Genomic DNA, 21,688 nt, shown 5'->3' on the forward strand with positions numbered 1-21,688 from the left:
GTCAAGCCCTGACAGAACCTTGTAGGTTTCAAATAGATCACCCCTCCTCCTAAACTCCAGAGATTATGGGGCTAATTTACTCAGGATCTCATCATTGGACAGTCATCTCTTCTCAGATACTAATCTAATGAACCTTTGCTGTACTGCCTCCAATGCACGTATATCCTTCCGTAGATATGGAGACCAAAATTGGACATAGCACTTCAGATGCCTTCTCAAAAATCCTATATAATTGTAGCAAGACTTCTTTATTCCTCTACCCCAGTCACCTTGCAGTAAAGGCCATCATGCTGTTTGCCTTCCTAATTGCTTGTACCTGCATGCTCGCTTGAGTTCCTTGTACAAGCACATCCCAGTATCACTGAACATCAGCATCTACAGGTTTCCTGCCTTTAAAAAAAATAGTCTCCTTTTCTATTCGTACGATTAAAGTGACTAGCCTCCCACATCACCACGTTATATTCCATCTTCACCTTGTTTTCAAAATTTGTTTACTGTGTTAATATTCTTGTGGCACAGAACTAAAGAATAGTATTGCTGATGACCTAAACAGTGTGCAAATGGTAGATTATAACTTATTTATCAGAAGTTCTCTCCAACTATCTGCACTTTAATAAGAACCACTGTTATCCTACGTGTAATCCATTTTCACGTACCACTGTTTTAATCAAATACTTGTTACTTCCAAATTTTTACATATGCAGAATTAAAACACTACAATCACTGTTTTTGTAAAATTAGAAAATTCTGAAACATAGAACTGGTTTATTAGTTAGATCAGTTGTAATGGCTGACAGTTGAAGTTGCTTCTGGACAAGAAGGTTCCAGAATGGAACCGTGGCGCAAAAGACCACAACTTTTAGTTTATTTTTAAGACAACCTGGAGGAACCTTTCCTTTATTTTCGAAAACATGGATGAACAGTCACAGGGCTGCAAATTGGAATTTAACAACAGAAATATTTTTCATTAAACATGAAAAATTTGACGATATTACAATACACCTTCACCCCACCTATATCTTCACAAATGTATACAGATTTTAAGAACGCCAGTCACAAAATATATCTTGTGCTCTAAAGTCCTCAGTAAATACACAGTTCCAGTAAACCAACAGGCCAACTGTGGTCAGATGCACCCCACTCAGAAACCATATGGCAGATGCCACCGAACAAACTTCTGTAGATTTCTCCTCCAATCCTCCCAGGTGATTACTACACTGTGAGTCTGCTGGCCTCACTGGACTCTGTGCTTTACACAAGTGTTTCCCAAACTCCACTGTTGAAAAGACACGTCTTAAAATCTTCTTCCAGACAATGCTTTCCCTCCAGCTATTTTCAGAAATGATCCATTTCCAGGATTTCCAACTCTCCTTTCCTTTCTGTGTTCCTGTCTTGAATTGCCCCATGTATTAGAGCTTCCACACAATCTCTCTGATACCCAGCCACGCCAATAGAACACTACTGTTTCATGGGTTGTATCAAGGTCACCAACATTGTTTCAGATATAGAACATAGAAACCCTACAGTGCAGAAGTAGGCCATTCGAACCATCAAGTCTGCATCAACCCTTAAAAAGGGCACCTCACCTAAGTTCACTCCCCTGCCATATCCCTGTAACGCCCCACCTAACCGGCACGTTTTTGGACACTAGAGGGAAATTTACCAAGTCAATCCACCTAATCTGCACACCTTTGGCTTCTCGCAAGCCAACCTCACCATGTCTGCACTTTTCAGCTTGACCTTTAACTGGGAGCACCTCTCTGCTCCTTTACCTTCGGTGAATAATACCTTTTTTACAGTTTCCAGTTCCTTTGTCTCTTTGATTTCAGGTTTCCTATAACTTCTGTTTTCGTTCTCTGATTCGCTGAGTGTTCTGACTGGGGGGCGGGGGGGGGGGGGGGGGGGGGGGGTGGGGGGACACCGACATCACAGGAATGCTGTGATTTGATTGACTAATAGGGAAGCTGTGCTAGATTTGAAAATCCATTTAAATTACTGGTTATAAATTGCGTTCAGATTTGGATAATAAGGAGAGATTTTTTTTAAGGTTTTAATAAATGTTTAAAAACAAATTTAAAAATAATTATATTAAATAGCAATGAAAGGTCAGGTGATGTGTTGTTCCTGCATTATGTGGGAGCTGGTGGACCCCATTGTGGTTCCCCGTGACCACATCTGTAGTAAGTGTTGGTTGCCGAGTGACCTAATTCTACTCTTATGTTTTATGGTCTTATTCTCTGTATTCTAGAACTATCTGTTCTTTAATTTCTTGGATTTGCTTTCTCCCCATTATTCCATTGCCCTGCTTCTCTGCTTCTGGCAGAGCTGTAAGGGCTACCTTCTCTTTATCTACCTAGCTCCAACTTCCTTGGGTCTAGTTAAAAACTAAACTCAAAAGGTCTTTCTAACTTAAAGATGGCCCCAGTTGCTAAGCAACAGTCCAGTTTTTCTCTCAGCTCTATTTGCTTTTTTCATCATAAACACGCTAATCACAATACAGACATAGTTCAAAATGAAACCAAAACCCCCATACAGGCAAATACCTTTGTTAACATAAAACTAACTAGAGTTTTTACACTTGTTTTTTTTTTACCTACACACAGAAACACTAAATTAAACTCACTCAAATTTGTCTCTATGGGCGGCACGGTGGCGCAGTGGTTCGTACTGCTGCGTCACGGCACTGAGGGCCCAGGTTCCATCTCGGCCCAAGATCACTGTGTGTGGAGTTTGCACATTTTCCCCTTGTTTGCATGTGGGTCTCACTCTGACAACCTAAAGATGTGCAGTCTATGTGGATTGGCCCTGCTAAATTGCATATTAACAGGAAAAAAATAACTTTATCTGTCCCTTTTTTTTTCCAATTAAGGATCAATTTAGCGCGGCCAATCCACGTACCCTGCACATGTTTGGGTTGTGAGGGTGAGACCCATGCAGACACAGGGAGAACATGCAAACGATTGAACAGTGACCCAGGGCTGGGATCGAACCAGAGTCCTCGGTCCAATGGGGCAGCAATGCTAACCACTGCGCCGCCGTGCTGCTTTCCATTATTTCTAATATCCAACAATACAAATATAGACTACCTAAAACTACTCCTGCGTCCTGACACAGCGTTGGTTTTGTTCAGTCTCAACATTTGTAACTGTTGGCCAAATTACTATTATGGATAATGTGGATTTTTGCATTTTGAAGGTCGTAGGACATAAAGAAGGCCTAGATGTCATGGAGAGAGCTGACCCACTATTTCTTTTGATTGGACTTCCAACCATTCCAGTTATGCTTATTTTGGGCAAGATGATTCGTTGGGAGGACTATGTGCTAAGACTGTGGCGAAAATACTCCAATAAGTTGCAGATTTTAAACAGTATATTTCCAGGTAATCCAAATACATCTAGAAATGTATTTCAGCTAACTTATAATAAAAACAGAAAATACTGGAATAGTTCAGCAGGTCAGGCAGAATCTGTGAAGGGAGAAAGAGAATTTATGTTTTGAGTCCATCTTACTCTTCAGAGCAATCTCTATTTTGGTGCTTTCATTTATTTGCATTTAAGACTAAGTTCTTCAGACAACTGAATAAGAGTGAATTATGTATCCCATTGTTTTTGAAAATAAACATTCTGGTTCACATCAAAGACCATGGTCCCTAAACAACACACCGGCTGTAGTGCTGGAGTAAGTCAGCTGCTGCAGGATAGCAAATGTCCAATCTGATCTTGTATCTTAAGAGTCCTGCCTTGACCAATCACAACCTTACTGTTTTGAATTTGTTTGTTTTTTGTAAATTTTTTTCCAATTGAGAGGCAATTTAGCATGGCCAATCCACCTATCTGCACATCTTTGGGTTGTGGGGTGAGACCCACACGGACACGGGGAGAATTTGCAAACTCCACACGGGCAGTGACCCAGGATCGAACCTCGAACCTGGGACCTCGGTGCTGTGAGGCAGCAGTGCTAACCACAGCGCCTCCTGTTTTAAATTTTAAGCAAAGGTTTGGCAGTTAACTGTTGTCTGCTGCATTTTCCATGACAACATCTCTACAAATCAGACTCTACTTACCAACAACCAATCACCATGCAGTATAAAGTATTGTTCCTTGTACTGTTATTTATCTTGTGAGATGTCCTGATGAGTGCAAGATGAAAAGCTTTGATAGCATGTTTCTTTCAGCAATACTCAAGTTGTGCAGTACCAAATGTATCATTATTTTAGGACTGTCTGCTCCATTTTATAGAACACATCGCCTCTTAATAGCTTTTTCTACCTGCATTTGCACTTTCCAAGAATTGTATATTTGAACCGTAGTGTTCTTTTCCTCCACGCTTCACGCTTTTAATGTATATTGTCATTTTTCTTTGCTCTCAGTCATATTTCAACTTGACCTCCAACTCCACCTCGGATGTTTGGGTCTGTATAATGGATTTTTTTTTTAAAGAGTGATGACCTTGCCTATCTGCCAAAGCACTTGAACTGCTTGGGTGAAGATGTGCTTTGACTTTGGATTCCCCTCGTAAAGAGGCAATCCTCAGTGTGGAGTCAGAAAGTTGTAGGTTCCAGGACTTGAGAAAATAATCTAGTTTGATACGTCATTGCAACAGTTGGGCAGCACTACGATGTTAGAGATTTTAACTTTTGGATGAGACTAAAACTGAGGCTGTTTGTTCAGGGGAATAGAAAAGACGTAATGGAACTTTTTGAGGAAAAAAAAGCAGTATTCTCTTGGCCAACGTTCATCCATCAAGCATTCCCTCTATCTAATTGCTATTGCAGGGCCTTTAGGTTGAAATTTGCCAACTGCAGTTGTCAACATTTCAAATGGTACATCATTGGTATTTTAAATGCTTTGAGATATCTGCAGGAAAAAAACACTTACACCTATGAGCCTTTCGTTACTGTAAAATGTACTGATGCGCTTCTGAACAATTAAATACTTTTCAACTGTGGTCACTTGTATGGAAATGCAACAGCCTTCTTGTGCAACATCCCGAAATAGCATTTAGATAAATGACCAGGTGATCTGTTTTAGTGATGTTGGCTTAGGGGTAACTATTCGCAAGGGGAGCTTCCTTCCTAAGCTTGTAATTGTACCATGGGATCTTGGCCACCCACCTGAGGGAGTAGATGGATCCCTGGGTTAATGGTCCATTCTGAAAGACGAACCTCCTATAGTGCAGAACATGCTTAGCATTGAACTGAACTGACTGCTGAATTATGTGCCCAAATCGCTGGATGAGGTTTAGTGCCCAAAGTTTTGGTGGGGTTACTGAGAAGGGGCAGGGAGTGGACCTGGATAGGGTATTCTTTCAGAGGGTCGGTGCAGACTCGAGGAGACAAATGGCCTCCTTTTGCACTGCAGGGATTCTGTGATAGCCCATGACTACCTACGTAAGGTGCGAGTGCTGCCAGAGACACCAAAAGCAACACTAATTGCAACTTACATTGACACACCATCTTTAAAACAACCTTGCATTTTTCAACTAAGTGTCCAGGAAAAATGAGCACCAAGCCAAAATCAGAAGGATTAAGAAGGATGGGCAAAAGCTTTGTCGAAGAGGTGCGGTTTATATAGTGTCACCAGTGATGGAGTGAAGGAAATGTTAATAGGCTAGAGGAAAAAAATAAGGAAAAGTGCAGCAGGGAAATGAGTGACTATTGGGCTGCAGATGCTTAAGCTTTACATAAATGTGTCATTTAATTTCTTATTGCCAGTGTAGACTGCTAACACTTCCTCTCCCAGAAAACATTTACAGTAGAACCATAGAGGTCCTACAGTGTAGAAGGAGACCACTCAGCCCATTGGGTTTGCACCCACCCTCCGAAAGAGAACCCCAACTAGTCCTACTCCCCGCCCCATCCCTGTCACCCACCTAACCTGCACACCGTTGGACACAAAGGGCCAATTTAGCATGGCCAATCCACCTAACCTGCACATCTTTGGATGGTGGGAGGAAACTGGAGCATCTGGAGGATAGCCATGCAGACACGGGGAGAAGGTGCAAACTCCACACAAACAGTCAGCCAAAGCTGGAATTGAACCTGGTTCGCTGCCACTGTGAGCCAGAAGTGGTAACCATTGTCTAGTTATTGTGATTTGTTAGTGTGAAGTGAGCCGCTATTCCAAGTGGCCCTTTAAATGTTGACATTTTCCCACAAAACATTAGAAATATATTTTGTAGTGTCCATGGCACTGTAGATAGGAATAAAGTAGTATCCTCATTTGTCGTCCTATTGCAATTATTCAAGTCCGTATGGGTCAATCAATAACACACTCACCTGAATCAGAATGTTGTCCGTTGAATCTCCACTACACACTTGAGCACAACATCTCTGGTCAGTCTTCAGAGCAGTAATGAGGATGCTGCATTGTGGGAACTACAGTCATTCAGGTGAGCTACTAAAGGCCCTTGTTTGCCTGCCATATAGATATGAAAGATTCCAGATACTATTAGTGGAATATCTATCAGGGGAAAAAAGTACTCCTGTGTCATGTCAACATTGTTACCTCAACAAACATCATGAAAGAAAACTATTATCTGGTTATTGATTAATTTGCTGTTTGTAGCACAATGCTGTGGAGAAAAATTGACCGACGTTTTTTCCTACACATCAATAGCGACTATGCTTCAAAAGTAATCCATTGTTCTGTAAAAGGTTTGTGACATCCTGAGGATTATACAAATACAATTCTTTTGTCGTAGTCACTTTCTTTTTGTGTACCAAGAAAGTATTTTGTAAAGTTCAGGTTATTATTTTTGTTCTGTAGGTGTCCAGTGAAATGGTGCAATGTTAGGTGAAAAGGAATTATCATAATGTGGGAAATGTGTACCAGGGACTGAGGAAGTTAATGAAAAGTGATGCCTGCTGTCCTATTATTGGGATAACCATTCAGAAAAATGTTGCTACAGATCTTAATCATTAAGTAAGGAAGAAAAATTAAACATGCTTAGAATTACTCACATGACAGGCGGCACGGTGGTACAGTGGTTAGCACTGCTGCCTCATGATGCCAAGGATCCGGGTTCAATCCCAGTCCCAGGTCACTGTCCATGTGGAGCTTGCACATTCTCCCCATGTCTGTGTGGGACTAACTAAAAAGATGTGCAGGGTAGGTGGATTGGCCACGCTAAATTGCCCTTTAATTGGAAAAAAATAACTGGATACTCTAAATTTAAAAGATATACCCACACAACAAATTTACAATGCCCGCACAAGTTTGCTTAGGCCCTTTATGCACAAGACCTAAGAACCTAATACTTCTTTTTTAAAATATTTTTATTCTCCTTTTTCACATTTTCCCCCGAATTGACACCCACCAACAATAAACAATAATCAGCAAAAAATATGTCAATCCCCATAACAATAAGAACTATCCCATCCTCCCACCAACCCCCAAACATCAGCCCACATGTTTACATAAACAAATGACAAAAAGAAATCAAGGATTACCCATAGTCACTATTAATACACACAGCCCACCCATCCCCCCCAACTAATGTTCAATGTTATCCAGTTCTTGAAAGTGCATAATGAATAATGCCCATGAATTGTAGAACCCCTCCATCCTTCCCCTCAGTTCAAATTTAACCTTCTCAAGGGTCAAGTATTCCAACAAGTCCCCCCGCCATGCCAGGGCACAGGGTGGAGAGGCTGCTCTCCATCCCAGCAGGATCTGCCTTCGGGCAATTAATGAAGCGAAGGCTACGATATCTGCCTCCGCATCCGTTTCCAACCCTGGCTGGTCCGACACCCAAATATGGCTTCCCGGGACCCGGGTCCAGTTTCACGTGCACCACCTTGGAAATTATCTAGCTTTGGACAGGACCAAAACATATGAACGTGATTAGCACCCCCCCCCCCCCCCCCCCCCCCCCCGGGCAACACTCACACACATCTTCTACTCCTTCAAAGAATTGGCTCATCCTCGCCCTCGTAAGGTGTGCTCTGCATACCACCTTCAGCTGTACCAGCCCCAACCTCGCACATCAGGTGGAGGCATTTACTCTGCGGAGCACCTCACACCAGACCCCCTCCTCTATAACCTCTTCCAACTCTTCCTCCCGCTTTACTTTGATCCCTTCCAGTGGTGCCTTATCTTCTTCCAAAATAGCTCCATACACCGCTGACACTTCCCCCTTCTCCAGTCCGCTTGTCGTCAGCACCTCCTCCAGCAATGTGGAGGCCGGTTCCTCCGGGAAGCTCTGTATCTCCTTCCTGGCAAAATCTCGAACCTGCATGTATCTAGACATTTCTCCCTGCTCCAGCCCATACTTCGCTTCTAGCTCCTTCAATCCTGCAAAGCGACCCCTAAGAAACAAATCCTTTAGCGTCTTAATCCCCTTCTCTTCCATCCCACCTCCCTGGCTCAAATCTGTGGTTCCCCTGAATTGGCATTTCCCTTCACCCTGCCCCCAACCTGAAGTGTTGGCAAAACTGCCTCCAGATTTTCAATGAAGCTATTATTACCGGACTCCCCGAGTATATCCCCGGAGCTATCGGGAGCGGTGCTGTTGCTAGTGCTTTCAGTCCCAACACCCTGCACAAACTCTCCTCCATTCTGACCCACTGGAAATCAACCCCTCTGACCCAGCTCCGCACCTTCTCCACATTCGCCGCCCAGTAGTAGTACATCAGGTTCGGAAGACCCAGACCTCCTGCCTGCCTTCCCCTCTGTAGCAGCACCTTTCTCACTCTGGCCACCTTCCCTCCCCATATGAACGAGGTAATCCTTCCCTCAATCTCCCTGAAAAAAGTCTTTGGCAGGAAAATCGGTAGGCATTGAAAAATAAACAGAAATCGCGGCAACATATTCATTTTAGCCGCCTGTACCGACGCGCCAGTGACAGAGGGAGACCATCCCACCTTGCCAGATCGGCTTTCACTCTCTGCAAACTAGTGATGTTGTACCTGTGAAGCCTCCCCCACTCCCGGTGCACCCCCAGATACCTAAAGTGAATCCCAGCCCTACGAAATGGCAGCCCCCCCCCACCCCCGGCCAAGACACCACAAAATAAACACTCTTGTCCAGGCTCAGCTTATACCCCAAGAAAGACCCAAATACTTGCAGTAGTTCCAATATTCCCTCTATTGGCACACTCAGTTCCGACAGTCGTCGGCATATAAGGACACCCTGTGCTCTATCCCGCACCCCCCCCCCCCCCCCCCCCCCCCCCCCCCCCCCCCACCGCACTATTCCTTTCCATGCTCCCGGTCTTCTTAATGCGATGGCCAACGGCTCAATCACAAGTGCAAACAGCAGGGGGCACATAGGATATCCCTGTCTCGTCCCACGGTGGAGAGAAAAGTATCTCGAACTGATGATGTTCGTGCGGACATTCGCCTTCGGCTCTTTATATGATAGCTTTACCCAGTTCACAAATCTTGGTCCAATCCCAAACCGATCCAGAACTGCCATCAGGTACCCCCATTCTACGCGGTCAAACGCCTTCTCGGCGTCCAATGCCACAACCACCTCAGTTTCCTTCCCTTCCGCCGGTGCCATAATGACGTTCAAAACCCTCTCAATTTTCGAAAAAAGCTGCCTCCCTTTCACTAACCCCGTCTGATCCTCACCTATCACCTTCAGGAGGCACTCCTCCAGCCTACCCGCCAGGACCTTCGCCAATACTTTTGCGTCCACATTCAGAAGTGATATGGGCCTATACGACCCATACTCCGTCAGATCCTTATCGTTTTTTAACAACAGTGAAATCGATGCCTGCCCCAAGGTTTGTGGCAAGACCCCCTTCCCTATATCCTCTTCAAACATCCCCACCATCAGGGGCGCCAGCTTATCCTTGAATTTTTTATAATATTCCTCCAGAAGCCCATCCGGCCCTGCCACCTTCCCCGACTGCATCCTCCCAATCACATCCTTTATCTCCTGCTCCACTATTGCTTCTTCTAATGTAGCCCTGTCCCCCTCCCCTAGGCTCGGGTACTCCAACCCATCTAGAACAGTCTCCCCCATGTGGCTCTGACCTATATAACCTCTCATAAAACGCCTCAAAAACCTTGTTAATCAGCTCTGGAGACACCACCAACTTCCCTGCCCTGTCCCTCACCTGAAGAATTTCCCTTGCCGCTGCTTCCCTCCGGAGCTGACCTGCTAACATACTTATCTCCATGTTCATAAACTGCACCCCTTGCTCGTCTCAGTTGGCGCACCGCCTTCCTGGTGGACAGTCGGTCAAAGCTCGCCTGTAGTTCCTTCCTTTTTTCCAGCTTCGCTGGGTCCCCATCTTCTGCATAACTCCTATCCACCTCCAACATCTCATCTATTACCTTCTGCCGCTCCAACATCTCCTCTTTGTCCACTCTGTCCTTAAACAAAATTACCTCACTTTTCACCACCGCCTTTAGAGCCTCCCAGACAACTGCCTTCAACACCTCACCCGTACAGTTGAAACCTACATATTCCTTAATTACCTTTTCAATTTTCTCACAGAACAATTGGTTCCCCAAAAGCCCCACATCCAGTTTCCACCCCGGTCTCTGTGCTACCCCCTTCTCCAGTACCATATCCACCCAATGCGGAGCATGATCTGACACTGCAATTGCTGCGTATTCTGACCCCTTAACCCCAGCCAGCAAAGCCTTCCCCACCACGAAAAAGTCAGTCCGCAAGTATACCTTATGGACTGCTGAGAAAAACGAGTACTCCTGTTCCCTCGGGTGCAGAAACCTCCAAGGGTCCACCCCTCCCATTTCCACCATTAGCCCAGCCAGTGCCTTCGCCCCCCCCCTGATGGGACCAGCGGGCGCGGCCGTGACCTGTCCAACCTTGGCTCCTTCACCAAGTTCCAGTCCCCCCCCCCCCCCCCACAATCAGTTCCTTTGTGTCCAAGTCGGGGATGGCCCCGAACACTTTCTTTGCGAGTCCCAAATGGGACCGTATACACTTAACAGCGCCACTAACCTCCCCTCCAGTGCCCCTGTCACAATCACATATCTATCCCCCTGATCTGCCACCACCTTCTCCATCTGGAAGCGAACCCTTTTGCCGACCATTACCGCTACCCCTCGAGCCCTTCCGTCAAATCCAGAGTGAAACATCTGACTAACCCAGCCCTTTTTAAGTCTCACCTGGTCCTTCACCCTCAAGTGAGTCTCCTGCAGCATTGCCACATCGGCGTTCAAACTTTTAAGATGCGCAAGCACCCTTGACCTCTTGACCGGTCCTCCTAACTCTCTCACGTTCCACGCGACTATCCTAACTGGGGGTCTTTCACTCTCACACACACACACACACACACCCACCCCCCCTTTCTTATCCACCATCATCATACCACCGGGCCCTGCCTCATAAGCCTGACCCTCCCCTATCCGTTATTAACATCGAACCCCCCCCTACATTTCCTCTTGAAAAAACATCTCCCAGCATCAATCCCTGCCCCTCCCCTCGCTCGCCTCGTAGGCCCATTGAAACCTGCTAACCAGGCTCCAATGTCCGCAGTCCTCCTCTCACCTCGCCTCCGTTCACTAGCCAACTTTAGTTAGCTAGCGCGGGTGGCTCCCCTGCCAAGATATATCGTCCCCTCCCACCCAGTCCCAGAGCAAGAAAAACAAAAACAATCCAACCGATACAATTCACTAAAATAAGATAAAACCGTCGCAACACAGAGCGCCCATCAACCCAACCATTAACTTGCTCTGTAACAATGCAAAGAGAAGTAAATTACAATACACATCAGTAAACAGAAAGCTGTAGCATTTATACATTTTCCAGCTCCCCAATCACAGTCCACAGTCTCTCTTCTAGCTCTGCTCCTCACGTCTGTCCCACGCCTTCTGCCCTCACGAACGCCTCAGCCACCTCCGCTGTCTCAAAATAAAAGTCTTTGGCCTCGCACGTTACCCTCCGCTTCGCCGGGTATACCATACCAAATCGCACTCCCTTTTTGAACAGTGCCACCTTCACTCGCCCAAACACTGCTCGTCTTTTTTCCAACTCCACCGTCAAGTCCTGGTAGATCCGAACTCCAGTACCATTCCACTGCACCTCGCGCTTCTGCTTCGCCCAGCTTAACACCTTCTCCTTCATGCAATACTTATGGAGGCAGGTAATTACTGCTCTTGGCGGCTCGTTCACTTTGGGCTTCAGGCTTAATGACCGATGAGCTCGGTCTAGCTCGTACTGGGAGGGGTTCTCACCCTCCCCCATCAGCTCCGCTGCATGGTAGCATAGTGGTTAGCATCAATGCTTCACAGCTCCAGGGTCCCAGGTTCGGTTCCCGGCTGGGTCACTGTCTGTGCGGAGTCTGCATGTCCTCCCCGTGTGTGCGTGGGTTTCCTCCGGGTGCTCCGGTTTCCTCCCACAGTCCAAAGATGTGCGGGGTTAGGTGGATTGGCCATGCTAAATTGCCCGTAGTGTCCTAAAAAGTAAGGTTAAGGGGGAGTTGTTGGGTTACGGGTATAGGGTAGATACGTGAGTTTGAGTAGGGTGATCATTGCTCGGCACAACATCGAGGGCTGAAGGGCCTGTTCTGTGCTGTACTGTTCTAAATCTTCTTAGCGAAGTATTCTGTTGTCCTTGGGCCCTTGTCCCTCTTGGCAAGCCCACAATTCTCAGATTGTGCCGTCTCGAGCGGTTCTCCAAGTCCTCATGTTTTGCTCGGAGTCCTCTGTTTACCTCCACCACCCTCCGCAGCTCGTCCCTCATTGAGGTGAGCTGGTCGCAGAGCAGCGACACGGCCTCCTCCACTTCCTTTATCTTCTTGCTCTGCTCTCTCACCTCAGCCGATGTCTTTGCCACACCATTGGTTTTAATGCAGCCGCACTCTCCTTCCTCAAGGCCTCCAAGTGCCTCGCAAACTGTTATTCCAGCTCTACCGCCATCACCTCGGTCATCTTCTCCACCGTAAGTAGTGCGGCCCCACCATGCGGTTCGACATCCGCCATCCTGTCAGCACTTTTGCTCGTCTTCTCATTCAGCGGTGAGCCCGCGTTTCCTCCCTTCTTCGACGCTGCTTTTCGCATCTTTTAACGGCGTATTGTTTTTCCTTTTTTTTTCTTTCCCCTTTTCCTCCCTTCACCCTCCTGTCCTTCAATCCATTTTTTCCTTTGAAAAACAGTCCATTTTTCAAAGAGGGGGGGGGGGGGGGAAGAACTTTCACCAAACTTATATAAAACTTCTTTGTCTTTTTTTTGCATCCCTCCAGACTTTCCCTGGGTCTGGACTTCAACTTTCTTAGCACGCTCTAGGTGGGAACCATCCGACATGGGACATCTCTTCTACATCCCGCCCTGGCTTCGGGCCTGCTGCCTCGGCACCTGCTTGGCTCCGCGCCCGCTCTCTGCCCCTCGAGCGTGTGCTGGGCCCGACGCCTCAGCACCCGACACCCGCGCGGGGTTCTTCGCCGGTTTTCAAACCGGTCCCGCTAGCTGCCCGTGACGGTCCCAAAGGCCGTCAATATTTGGGGGGTGGGCGATCAAAAAGTCGGGGAAACCTCCGAAAGCACTGCAAATCGTGACCACTGGCGAGAGCTCTTCCCGATGCGGCCATCCCGCTCTCAAGCGCCACCGGAAGTCATTTGAACCTAATACTTACTACTATTGAATATATTTTATTTTTGTATTTCACACAGGCTAGAATCATGCTATAATTCTTTATGATGGCCTCTTTCCTTTATGCTGCAAATGGTTATCTTTTGATTGCTCCACAATAGAGAATTATTAGTATTAGTTAGTTTTTTTGTTGTCTTATTTATGTAAAATACTGTCCATGTATGTTAAATGTGGAATTAATTCTGATGAGATACTAACCTGGCAAGATCTGTTTTCCCTCTGGCTAATTCTAATTAAAGAGAAACTGACTTAAGCAGATGTGGGCTGAGTGACGAAAGAATATAACCAAACCACTCGCAATTTGTTGCTGGTAACTTCTTTTTGAGGTTCCTATGGTGTGAGTGTCACAAATAGAATCTGTAGCATGCAGAAGGAGGCCATTCGGCCCATCGAGACTGCATCAACCCTCCAAAGTAGCACTCGACCTAGGCCCACTCCCCCGCCCTATCTCCGTAACCCCGCATATTGATCACGGCCAATCCACCTAACCTGCATATATTTGGACTTTGGGAGGAAACCCACACAGACACAGGGAGTACATGCAAATTCTGCACAATCACTGTGCTGTCTTATAAAATATGATCATCCTGTACAGCTGGCTTAATATGGACACTTTGAAGATGACTCGCTGTACAACTTCTGCTTCAGTGTTCTCCTTTTGCAAGAGGAAAAGTGATGTGCTATAATAGCCAAGTATAAAAAGCAGGGCGGCACGGTGGTGCAGTGGTTCACACTACTCCCTCATGGCACCAAGGGCCCAGGTTCGATCCTTTCCCTGGATCACTGTCCTTCTGAAGTTTGCACATTCTCCCCTGTCTGCATAGGTCTCAACCTCCACACCCCAAAGATGTGGAGGATAGGTGAATTGGCCATGCCAATTTGCCCCTTAATTGGAAAAAAAAATGGGCACTTTAAAAGGAAGTATAAAAAGCAAATTTTAAGCTTTTATTTAAAACACAGTAGAAATGTGATGTAATAGAAAATTGCACCAGACAGACTTTGCCACTTAAGTTATGATAGTCGCTTCATTTACACATTAAATCGAGAGTTCAACAAATTCTTCTGTAGTATCCTGTGTCCAGGAAACTAAGAAGCAATTTGCCCATGGACTCAAATATTTTACTTTGGTATATTTTGCCATTACATTAATGGAATTAGTACTTGGGGGAACCTTAAGTGGTTTTCTTGAATAAGATATTTTGCTAATTGCTGTTTCTTGGCCTACTTTATATCATGACATACACATTGAATGTTCTGCGTTGCTAAAAATCTGGACCAAGATTTTGCAGAATGATTGGTTCTCGCTGACTACTTAACTGAATAATGTTTCCTGACAGACAGTATTATTCTTGCAGCAGTTGAATATTTTCTGTCCCCTTCTGCCAAACAGAAAGGAAGTGTTCAAATTGTTTTGAGTTTTCTTTGATGGTATTTTTTTCTTCTATTTTTACCCTTCTAGGAATAGGCTACCCAGTTCCTCGTGTTCCAGCTGAGGCCAGCCCACTAGCAGATCATGTATCAGCTACTCGTATTCTTTGTGGAGCTTTGGTTTTTCCTACTATTGCTACTATAGTTGGTAAATTAATGTTCAGCAGTGTCAACTCAAACCTGCAAAGGACTATTTTGGTGAGAAACGTTCTTAAATAGTTACAGTTTAAACCTGCTTTCGAAGCATATTCTCACTTAACTTTTGCATACAAAACCTCTGACAAAGTATGTCTACTTAACATTGACTATTCAGTGTGCTTGCATATATTCTTACTAATGGAGTAACTTACAGTTGTTAATATGTACAGCAATTGTAAAGGATATTTTGCAAATGTATATATTTTTTTTAATTATAAATTTAGAGTATCCAATTTTATTTTTTTCCAATTAAGGGCCAATTTAGCATGGTCAGTCCACCTACCCTGCACCTATTTTGGGTTCTGGGGGTGAGACCCACACAGATACGGGGAGAATATGCAAACTCCATAAGGACAGTGCCCCATGGCCAGGATCGAACCTCGAATCTCAGCGCTGTGAGGCAGCAGTGCTAACCACTGTGCCGCATGCCCAATGTGCAAATGTACACATTTGGCTTTCTGGATGCCCTTCTTGCCTCCGAGTCAAACGTTCAAGCCCCATTCGAGGCGAGACCACAAACTTGGCAGCATGGTAGCAAAAGTGGATAGCACTGTGGCTTCACAGCGCCAGGATCCCAGGTTCGATTCCCCGCTGGGTCGCTGTCTGTGGAGTCTGCATGTTCTCCCCGTGTCTGCGTGTGTTTACTCCGGGTGCTCTGGTTTCCTCCCACTGTCCAAAGATGTGCAGGTTAGGTGGATTGGCCATAATAAATTGCCCTTAGTGACCAAAAAGGTTAGGAGGGGTTATTGGGTTACGGGGTTAGGGTGGAAGTGAGGGCTTAAGTGGGTTGGTACAGACTCGATGGGCCGAATGGCCTCTTTCTGCACTGTATGTTCTATGTTGAAACTCTAGTACGGTACTATGCTGAAAATTGCTGCATTGCTGACATTCGGATAAGATGCTAAACAAACACCCTGCGTGGCTTTTCAGGATATAAAAGATAGCATGACTTCATTCAAAAATGAGCAACAGCGTACTTCTTTATCCTGGCCTACATTTATTGCTCAAACGCTATTTTTTTAAAAAGGGTTATATGGTCACTATGACATTGCTGTTTGTGGAACCTTGCTATGAGAAAGTTTGCTGCCTCATTTTCCTATACTGTGACTGCAGTTTAAAAGTACGACATTAGCTGTTAAGTGCTTTGAGACGTGCTGAGGCTGGGAAAAAAAAGTGCAGTATGAATTGTGACGACTGGAAGACTTTAGGAATATTGGATTCTAAGTATTGGGCAATTAAAGGGTTAAAAGCCCAGGGTTAGACTGTTTGGCTGCTTGGGTCATGTTTTTTTAAAAAGAATTCTGTTTTGCAGGACCTGCATGCTTTTAGCAACCAGACGGTGACATTGACAAAGGGATATGTTTTTCAGTCTGGGATCATTGACTGTGGTTTGACTGGGAACGTCCCTACGGTGTTAATGTGCTTTGAAGCCTGCAGTGAGACTTTGTTCTTCTGCTTGGGGAGAGGAGGTCATTGCTGGGTAGAGCCAAGGGAGGCAGCGAAACATTTTGAAATTTAAAACTTGAGTTGAATTCTGATCTGCCTGATGCCGAGTCCACAATTCTCAGACCATAAGATAGATTGCAAGCTGTATGTTTCGTCTCTTGTTTAATGGAAAATTTAGTAGTAGTGTTTAAGGAGAAATTGTAAGCTGTTCTTCTCAGGTGTGAAGTTAAAGTTAATATTGTATTAATAATAAAGCTTTGATTTAAAAATAATCAAGTCCTGTTTCTCCATGCAGTCACTCCTGGAGCAAATCATTCTTTCTGCACAGTCTTACAAATAAATTAAAATATTGGTGTTTCGGTCCAGTATTCTAGCTACTGTTGAGGTCTGGTCTGGGATTGTAATAATTGAAGTTCTTTATTTCTGCATAATGTACACACACATAATAGACTACTCAGTGTCAATGTGTTGAATATAAATTTTCTCCAATGCAGAAGGAAACTTGAATATTCTAGATGCTAATGAGTTTAATCAATCCAGAATGTGGTTAATTCAGCCAAGACAATGGTAAATTAAATATTTAATTGTTTGCCGTCAATTATTCCACTAACGAAATTATTCTACTAATGCAATGTGAAGTAGAAACAAGTATTCCTTCAGTCTGTATTGTTGCAAGCCACTTGTTGCTATCGATATTTTCTGAATACAGTTTTACTTGTGCTAACTCCTGCGGATGGAATTATGGTTACATCTTGTGTCAAGTAATGAAACATTTTTGGAGCATTTCTGTAATTTCAAAATTAGTCTTAATTCAAATGTTGATACAACAACAGCTTGTATTTGTACAACACCTTTAATGTAGTAAAACATGTCAAGTCTCTTCCCAAGAGCATTATAGAGTGAAAGTTTGGTACTTGCAAGTTCAAACACTGACAGAAACACAATGCTTTGTGTTCTGCTTGGCACTATGTCATTGCCATCTGTGAATTGAAGCTGGATTTGATTAAATAATATAAGTTTCACTGTTATATTGATCCCCTTAAGTTCCTTTCAGTTCTTCATGGGCATTCCATAGATTTGCTCCTTGACAATTTGGGCTATAGCTGTCCACTTTCTTCAAGAAACTAAATTAGTTGAAGTCTGTAGTAATTCATTATATGTGCTTTATCATCTTTAGCTTTTTAATATTTTATGGATTGAATTTTGTCTTGAGTGGCTTCAACCATGTTCTTCAGGTGAACTAATTCATAACTCCAAACTACTTCTGCTCCTGAAACCAATACGTAGTAATTTTCCAGATTCACTTGTTAGTTGCTGAAGGGTATGTGATGCTGGGAATTTGTTAAAAATTTGTTCAAGGGATTTGGGGGTTACTGGCTATCCCAGCATTTATTGTCCATTCCTAATTGCCCTCGAGATGGTGATGGTGTGCTGCTGTCTTAAATAAGAACATAAGAACTAGGAGCAGGAGTAGGCCACCTGGCCCCTCGAGCCTGCTCCGCCATTCAATTAGATCATGGCTGATCTTTTGTGGACTCAGCTCCACTTTCCGGCCCGAACACCATAACCCTTAATCCCTTTATTCTTCAAAAAAACTATCTATCTTTACCTTAAAAACATGTAATGAAGGAGCCTCAACTGCTTCACTGGGCAAGGAATTCCATAGATTCACAACCCTTTGGGTGAAGAAGTTCCTCCTAAACTCAGTCCTAAATCTACTTCCCCTTATTTTGAGGCTATGTCCCCTAGTTCTGCTGTCACCCGCCAGTGGAAACAACCTGCCCGCATCTATCCTATCTATTCCCTTCATAATTTTAAATGTTTCTATAAGATCCCCCCTCATCCTTCTAAATTCCAACGAGTACAGTCCCAGTCTACTCAACCTCTCCTCATAATCCAACCCCTTCAGCTCTGGGATTAACCTAGTGAATCTCCTCTGCACACCCTCCAGCGCCAGTACGTCCTTTCTCAAGTAAGGAGACCAAAACTGAACACAATACTCCAGGTGTGGCCGCACTAACACCTTATACAATTGCAACATAACCTCCCTAGTCTTAAACTCCATCCCTCTAGCAATGAAGGACAACATTCCATTTGCCTTCTTAATCACCTGTTGCACTTGTAAACCAACCTTCTGTGACTCATGCACTAGCACACCCAAGTCTCTCTGAACAGTGGCATGCTTTAATATTTTATCGTCTAAATAATAATCCCGTTTGCTGTTATTCCTACCAAAATGGATAACCTCACATTTGTCAACATTGTATTCCATCTGCCAGACTAGCCCATTCACTTAACCTATCCAAATCCCTCTGCAGACTTCCACTATCCTCTGCACTTTTCGCTTTACCACTCATCTTAGTGTCATCTGCAAACTTGGACACATTGCCCTTGGTCCCCAACTCCAAATCATCTATGTAAATTGTGAACAATTGTGGGCCCAACACGGATCCCTGAGGGACACCACTAGCTACTGAGAACCACCATTGAACCACCATGGTTCAATGTGGTGTAAGTATACTCACAGTGCTGTTAGAAAGGGAGTTCCAGTATTTTGATCGAGCAACAGTGAAGAGACATTAACTTAGTTTCAAGTCCGGGTGCTATGCGACTTGGAGGTGAAGTGTCAGGTGGTGGTGTTCCCATGCATCTGCGACTCTTGTCATTCTAGGTGGTGCTGTCGAAGGTAAGTTGCTGAATAGAATTTTCAGAATGGTGTCGTTAGTATTAGTCTCCTGTTTGATGTTGTCAGCGAGGCAATGCATGAGAGGGTCCATTCCCCAATTTTGGCATTCTTCCCTTTTGATTGTACTCTCTCAATTAGCATAAATGTCACCACACAGCTAAAAACACGGTATAATGTTGATTTGTGATTTCCAGAGTATATTGCTTTTATTTTAGCTAAAAATATATTTTTTGGTATGTAAATGAGACGCTGTTCTGATTTATCAAAAAACGAAAGTGAGTAAGCTGAATATTTACAGTATTTCTACAAACACAGTCTTGTACCATGTTTAAATAACTTATTTCACTCGGTATTTAAAATATTCATTTCAAAACAAAGGTTTGGCAATATTTTAATTTTCTCCTGTTCATTCCATGGGGATTTAAAGATTAGTTCCTTAATCTCAGCCTAACTTAACTGAAGTGCTTCATTCTGTCTGGAAGCCTTATTACCTGCTAAATTCCATTTTAATTGAAAATGTTAACCAGAGTTACAGTGTTCCACATATATAATCCTTGTTTTATTACAACTATATTATCAATGGAACAATTATGAATTAGTAGAAATGGAGGGTAAGTAGCTAAAGAATTGGGCACTTTAATTCTAGAACATTGGAGTCAACTGTGGACTAAATATTCCTGTCTATTTATTTGGCAGGGTGGTATTGCCTTTGTGGCCATCAAAGGAGCTTTTAAAGTGTACTTCAAACAGCAGCAGTATTTACGCCAGGCCCACCGCAAGATATTAAATTTTCCAGAAGAGGAAGCATGAGAAAAATCTGAGTGCAGCCTGGTTAATGTGCTATCATTCTTATCCAGCAGTTGTGCATTATTGGTTATATCAAATTGTGCTGTTATATGGTATTGTGGGTAAGCTGCTGGTGCAGATTCATGTACACATTTTTTTTAAAGAAGTGAAATAAAGCACTTTCATTTGGCAGAAACTGGCAGCTAATGCTATCAGTGATCATTTAACCCAGAATGTGATTGGCTTTGGTTGCTTTTTAAGCACTTCCTTCATAGTGATTTGACAGCATAATATTTAATTAGTATTAAAACTAGTGTAACCTTTCTGCAAAGCAGCAAATGTTAGTTTATAGAATCTTGCATTTTAAATTTTGTTGACTCCAATTTATTTTCAAAATGTGTAAGTTGTCCATTGTATTTTATTTTGCAACACGTCTTTTTATTAAACCCCAGCTAAATAATCATTATTTTTAGTGATGACACTATGTTCTACATACACTAAGTTCAACATTGAGTGGCTTTTTCATGGTTGACAAATAATGTATTCAAGTTTGTACTAGCTTACTGAAGAAAAACAGTTTTTGAGGTAGCTTCTTGTTCTAGACGTGATTTCCAGGACATTTTGTACTGTGATGGATACTTTTCAATTCCTTTAGTGAAAACATGCAAGATATTTTTCTCTTGAGTGGATTATATTATTGGTAAGTAAAGAGTGATACTAAGTTCTAACCTCTTCTGCCCCTGCCTAGCACCACCACCAAAAAGGTTGTACTGTACTTCTTGTAAACATTTTGTTTCTTTCCTTATGCTGTTTTTCTTTAGCAACTGCAAAGCATTTATATTAATTCATAATGTACGATATCAATGATCTGGTTTCAACATGTATTGATTGTACAGAATTGCCTATTGACCTGTAGACTTCATTGGCCAAAGTGTATTATAAATAAAAAAAACTTTATTAAAAATAATTTATTGATGTTTTATACTATACCGGTTATGATCCTTGACCAGACCCCCAAGATTTTGGTGAGATCTGCTGAGAGACCAATAATGTTTTGTTTAAAATAGACAAAGTTTGAGATTCAAGACATTGCCCAGTGAATAAAGCTGCAAGAATCCATGGGTTTTGAACAAACAAAAATAAACTTTACTGTAGAACATTCAGGGGTGTTGTGAGGTGCACATGAATTAGAAGACAAACTGGTCGAATGCACCACACTGTACAATAAATGCCAAATGTAACCAAAACAGATTTCTCACCAACCAACCCAGACGTCAGTGAATCAATCAATCTCTTTGAAACTCCATCTCTCTCATTCGGGATTACAATATTCACATTTTGAAGACCTCGCCTTGGAATTTTCTCCAAATGTAGCTCCAATTCAGACAACTTCAATAACAGCCCATCTCAGAGTTTCAATCTCATTTCCTGCAGTTCTGTTTCCCTGGATTCCTAAGTCTACGCTCACTCACCAACACAATTTCAACTCTTAGTCCATACGAAGCAGAACTCTACTGCTCCAAAGGGAAGGTATCTTTTCCCCAACATTTCGCAGCACGGACTCTGCCCTCTTAGAT

The 21,688-nt window shown here is 43.6% G+C and overlaps 1 protein-coding gene across 1 annotated transcript in view; it reads left to right on the forward strand.

Annotated features, from left to right (window-relative positions):
- Positions 1 to 21,078, forward strand: part of march5 (membrane-associated ring finger (C3HC4) 5) — a 152,338-nt gene extending 131,260 nt beyond the window's left edge. The window contains exons 4-6 of the mRNA XM_038821337.1: positions 3,196 to 3,379; positions 15,027 to 15,193; positions 20,022 to 21,078. Coding sequence (XP_038677265.1) covers positions 3,196 to 3,379; positions 15,027 to 15,193; positions 20,022 to 20,135 — 465 coding nt within the window. The 3' untranslated portion in view covers positions 20,136 to 21,078. The remainder of the gene's footprint in view (positions 1 to 3,195; positions 3,380 to 15,026; positions 15,194 to 20,021) is intronic.
- Positions 21,079 to 21,688: the final 610 nt, after the last annotated feature.

The sequence above is a fragment of the Scyliorhinus canicula genome, chromosome 16 (assembly GCF_902713615.1).
Source record: "Scyliorhinus canicula chromosome 16, sScyCan1.1, whole genome shotgun sequence".
Lineage (NCBI taxonomy): Eukaryota > Metazoa > Chordata > Chondrichthyes > Carcharhiniformes > Scyliorhinidae > Scyliorhinus > Scyliorhinus canicula.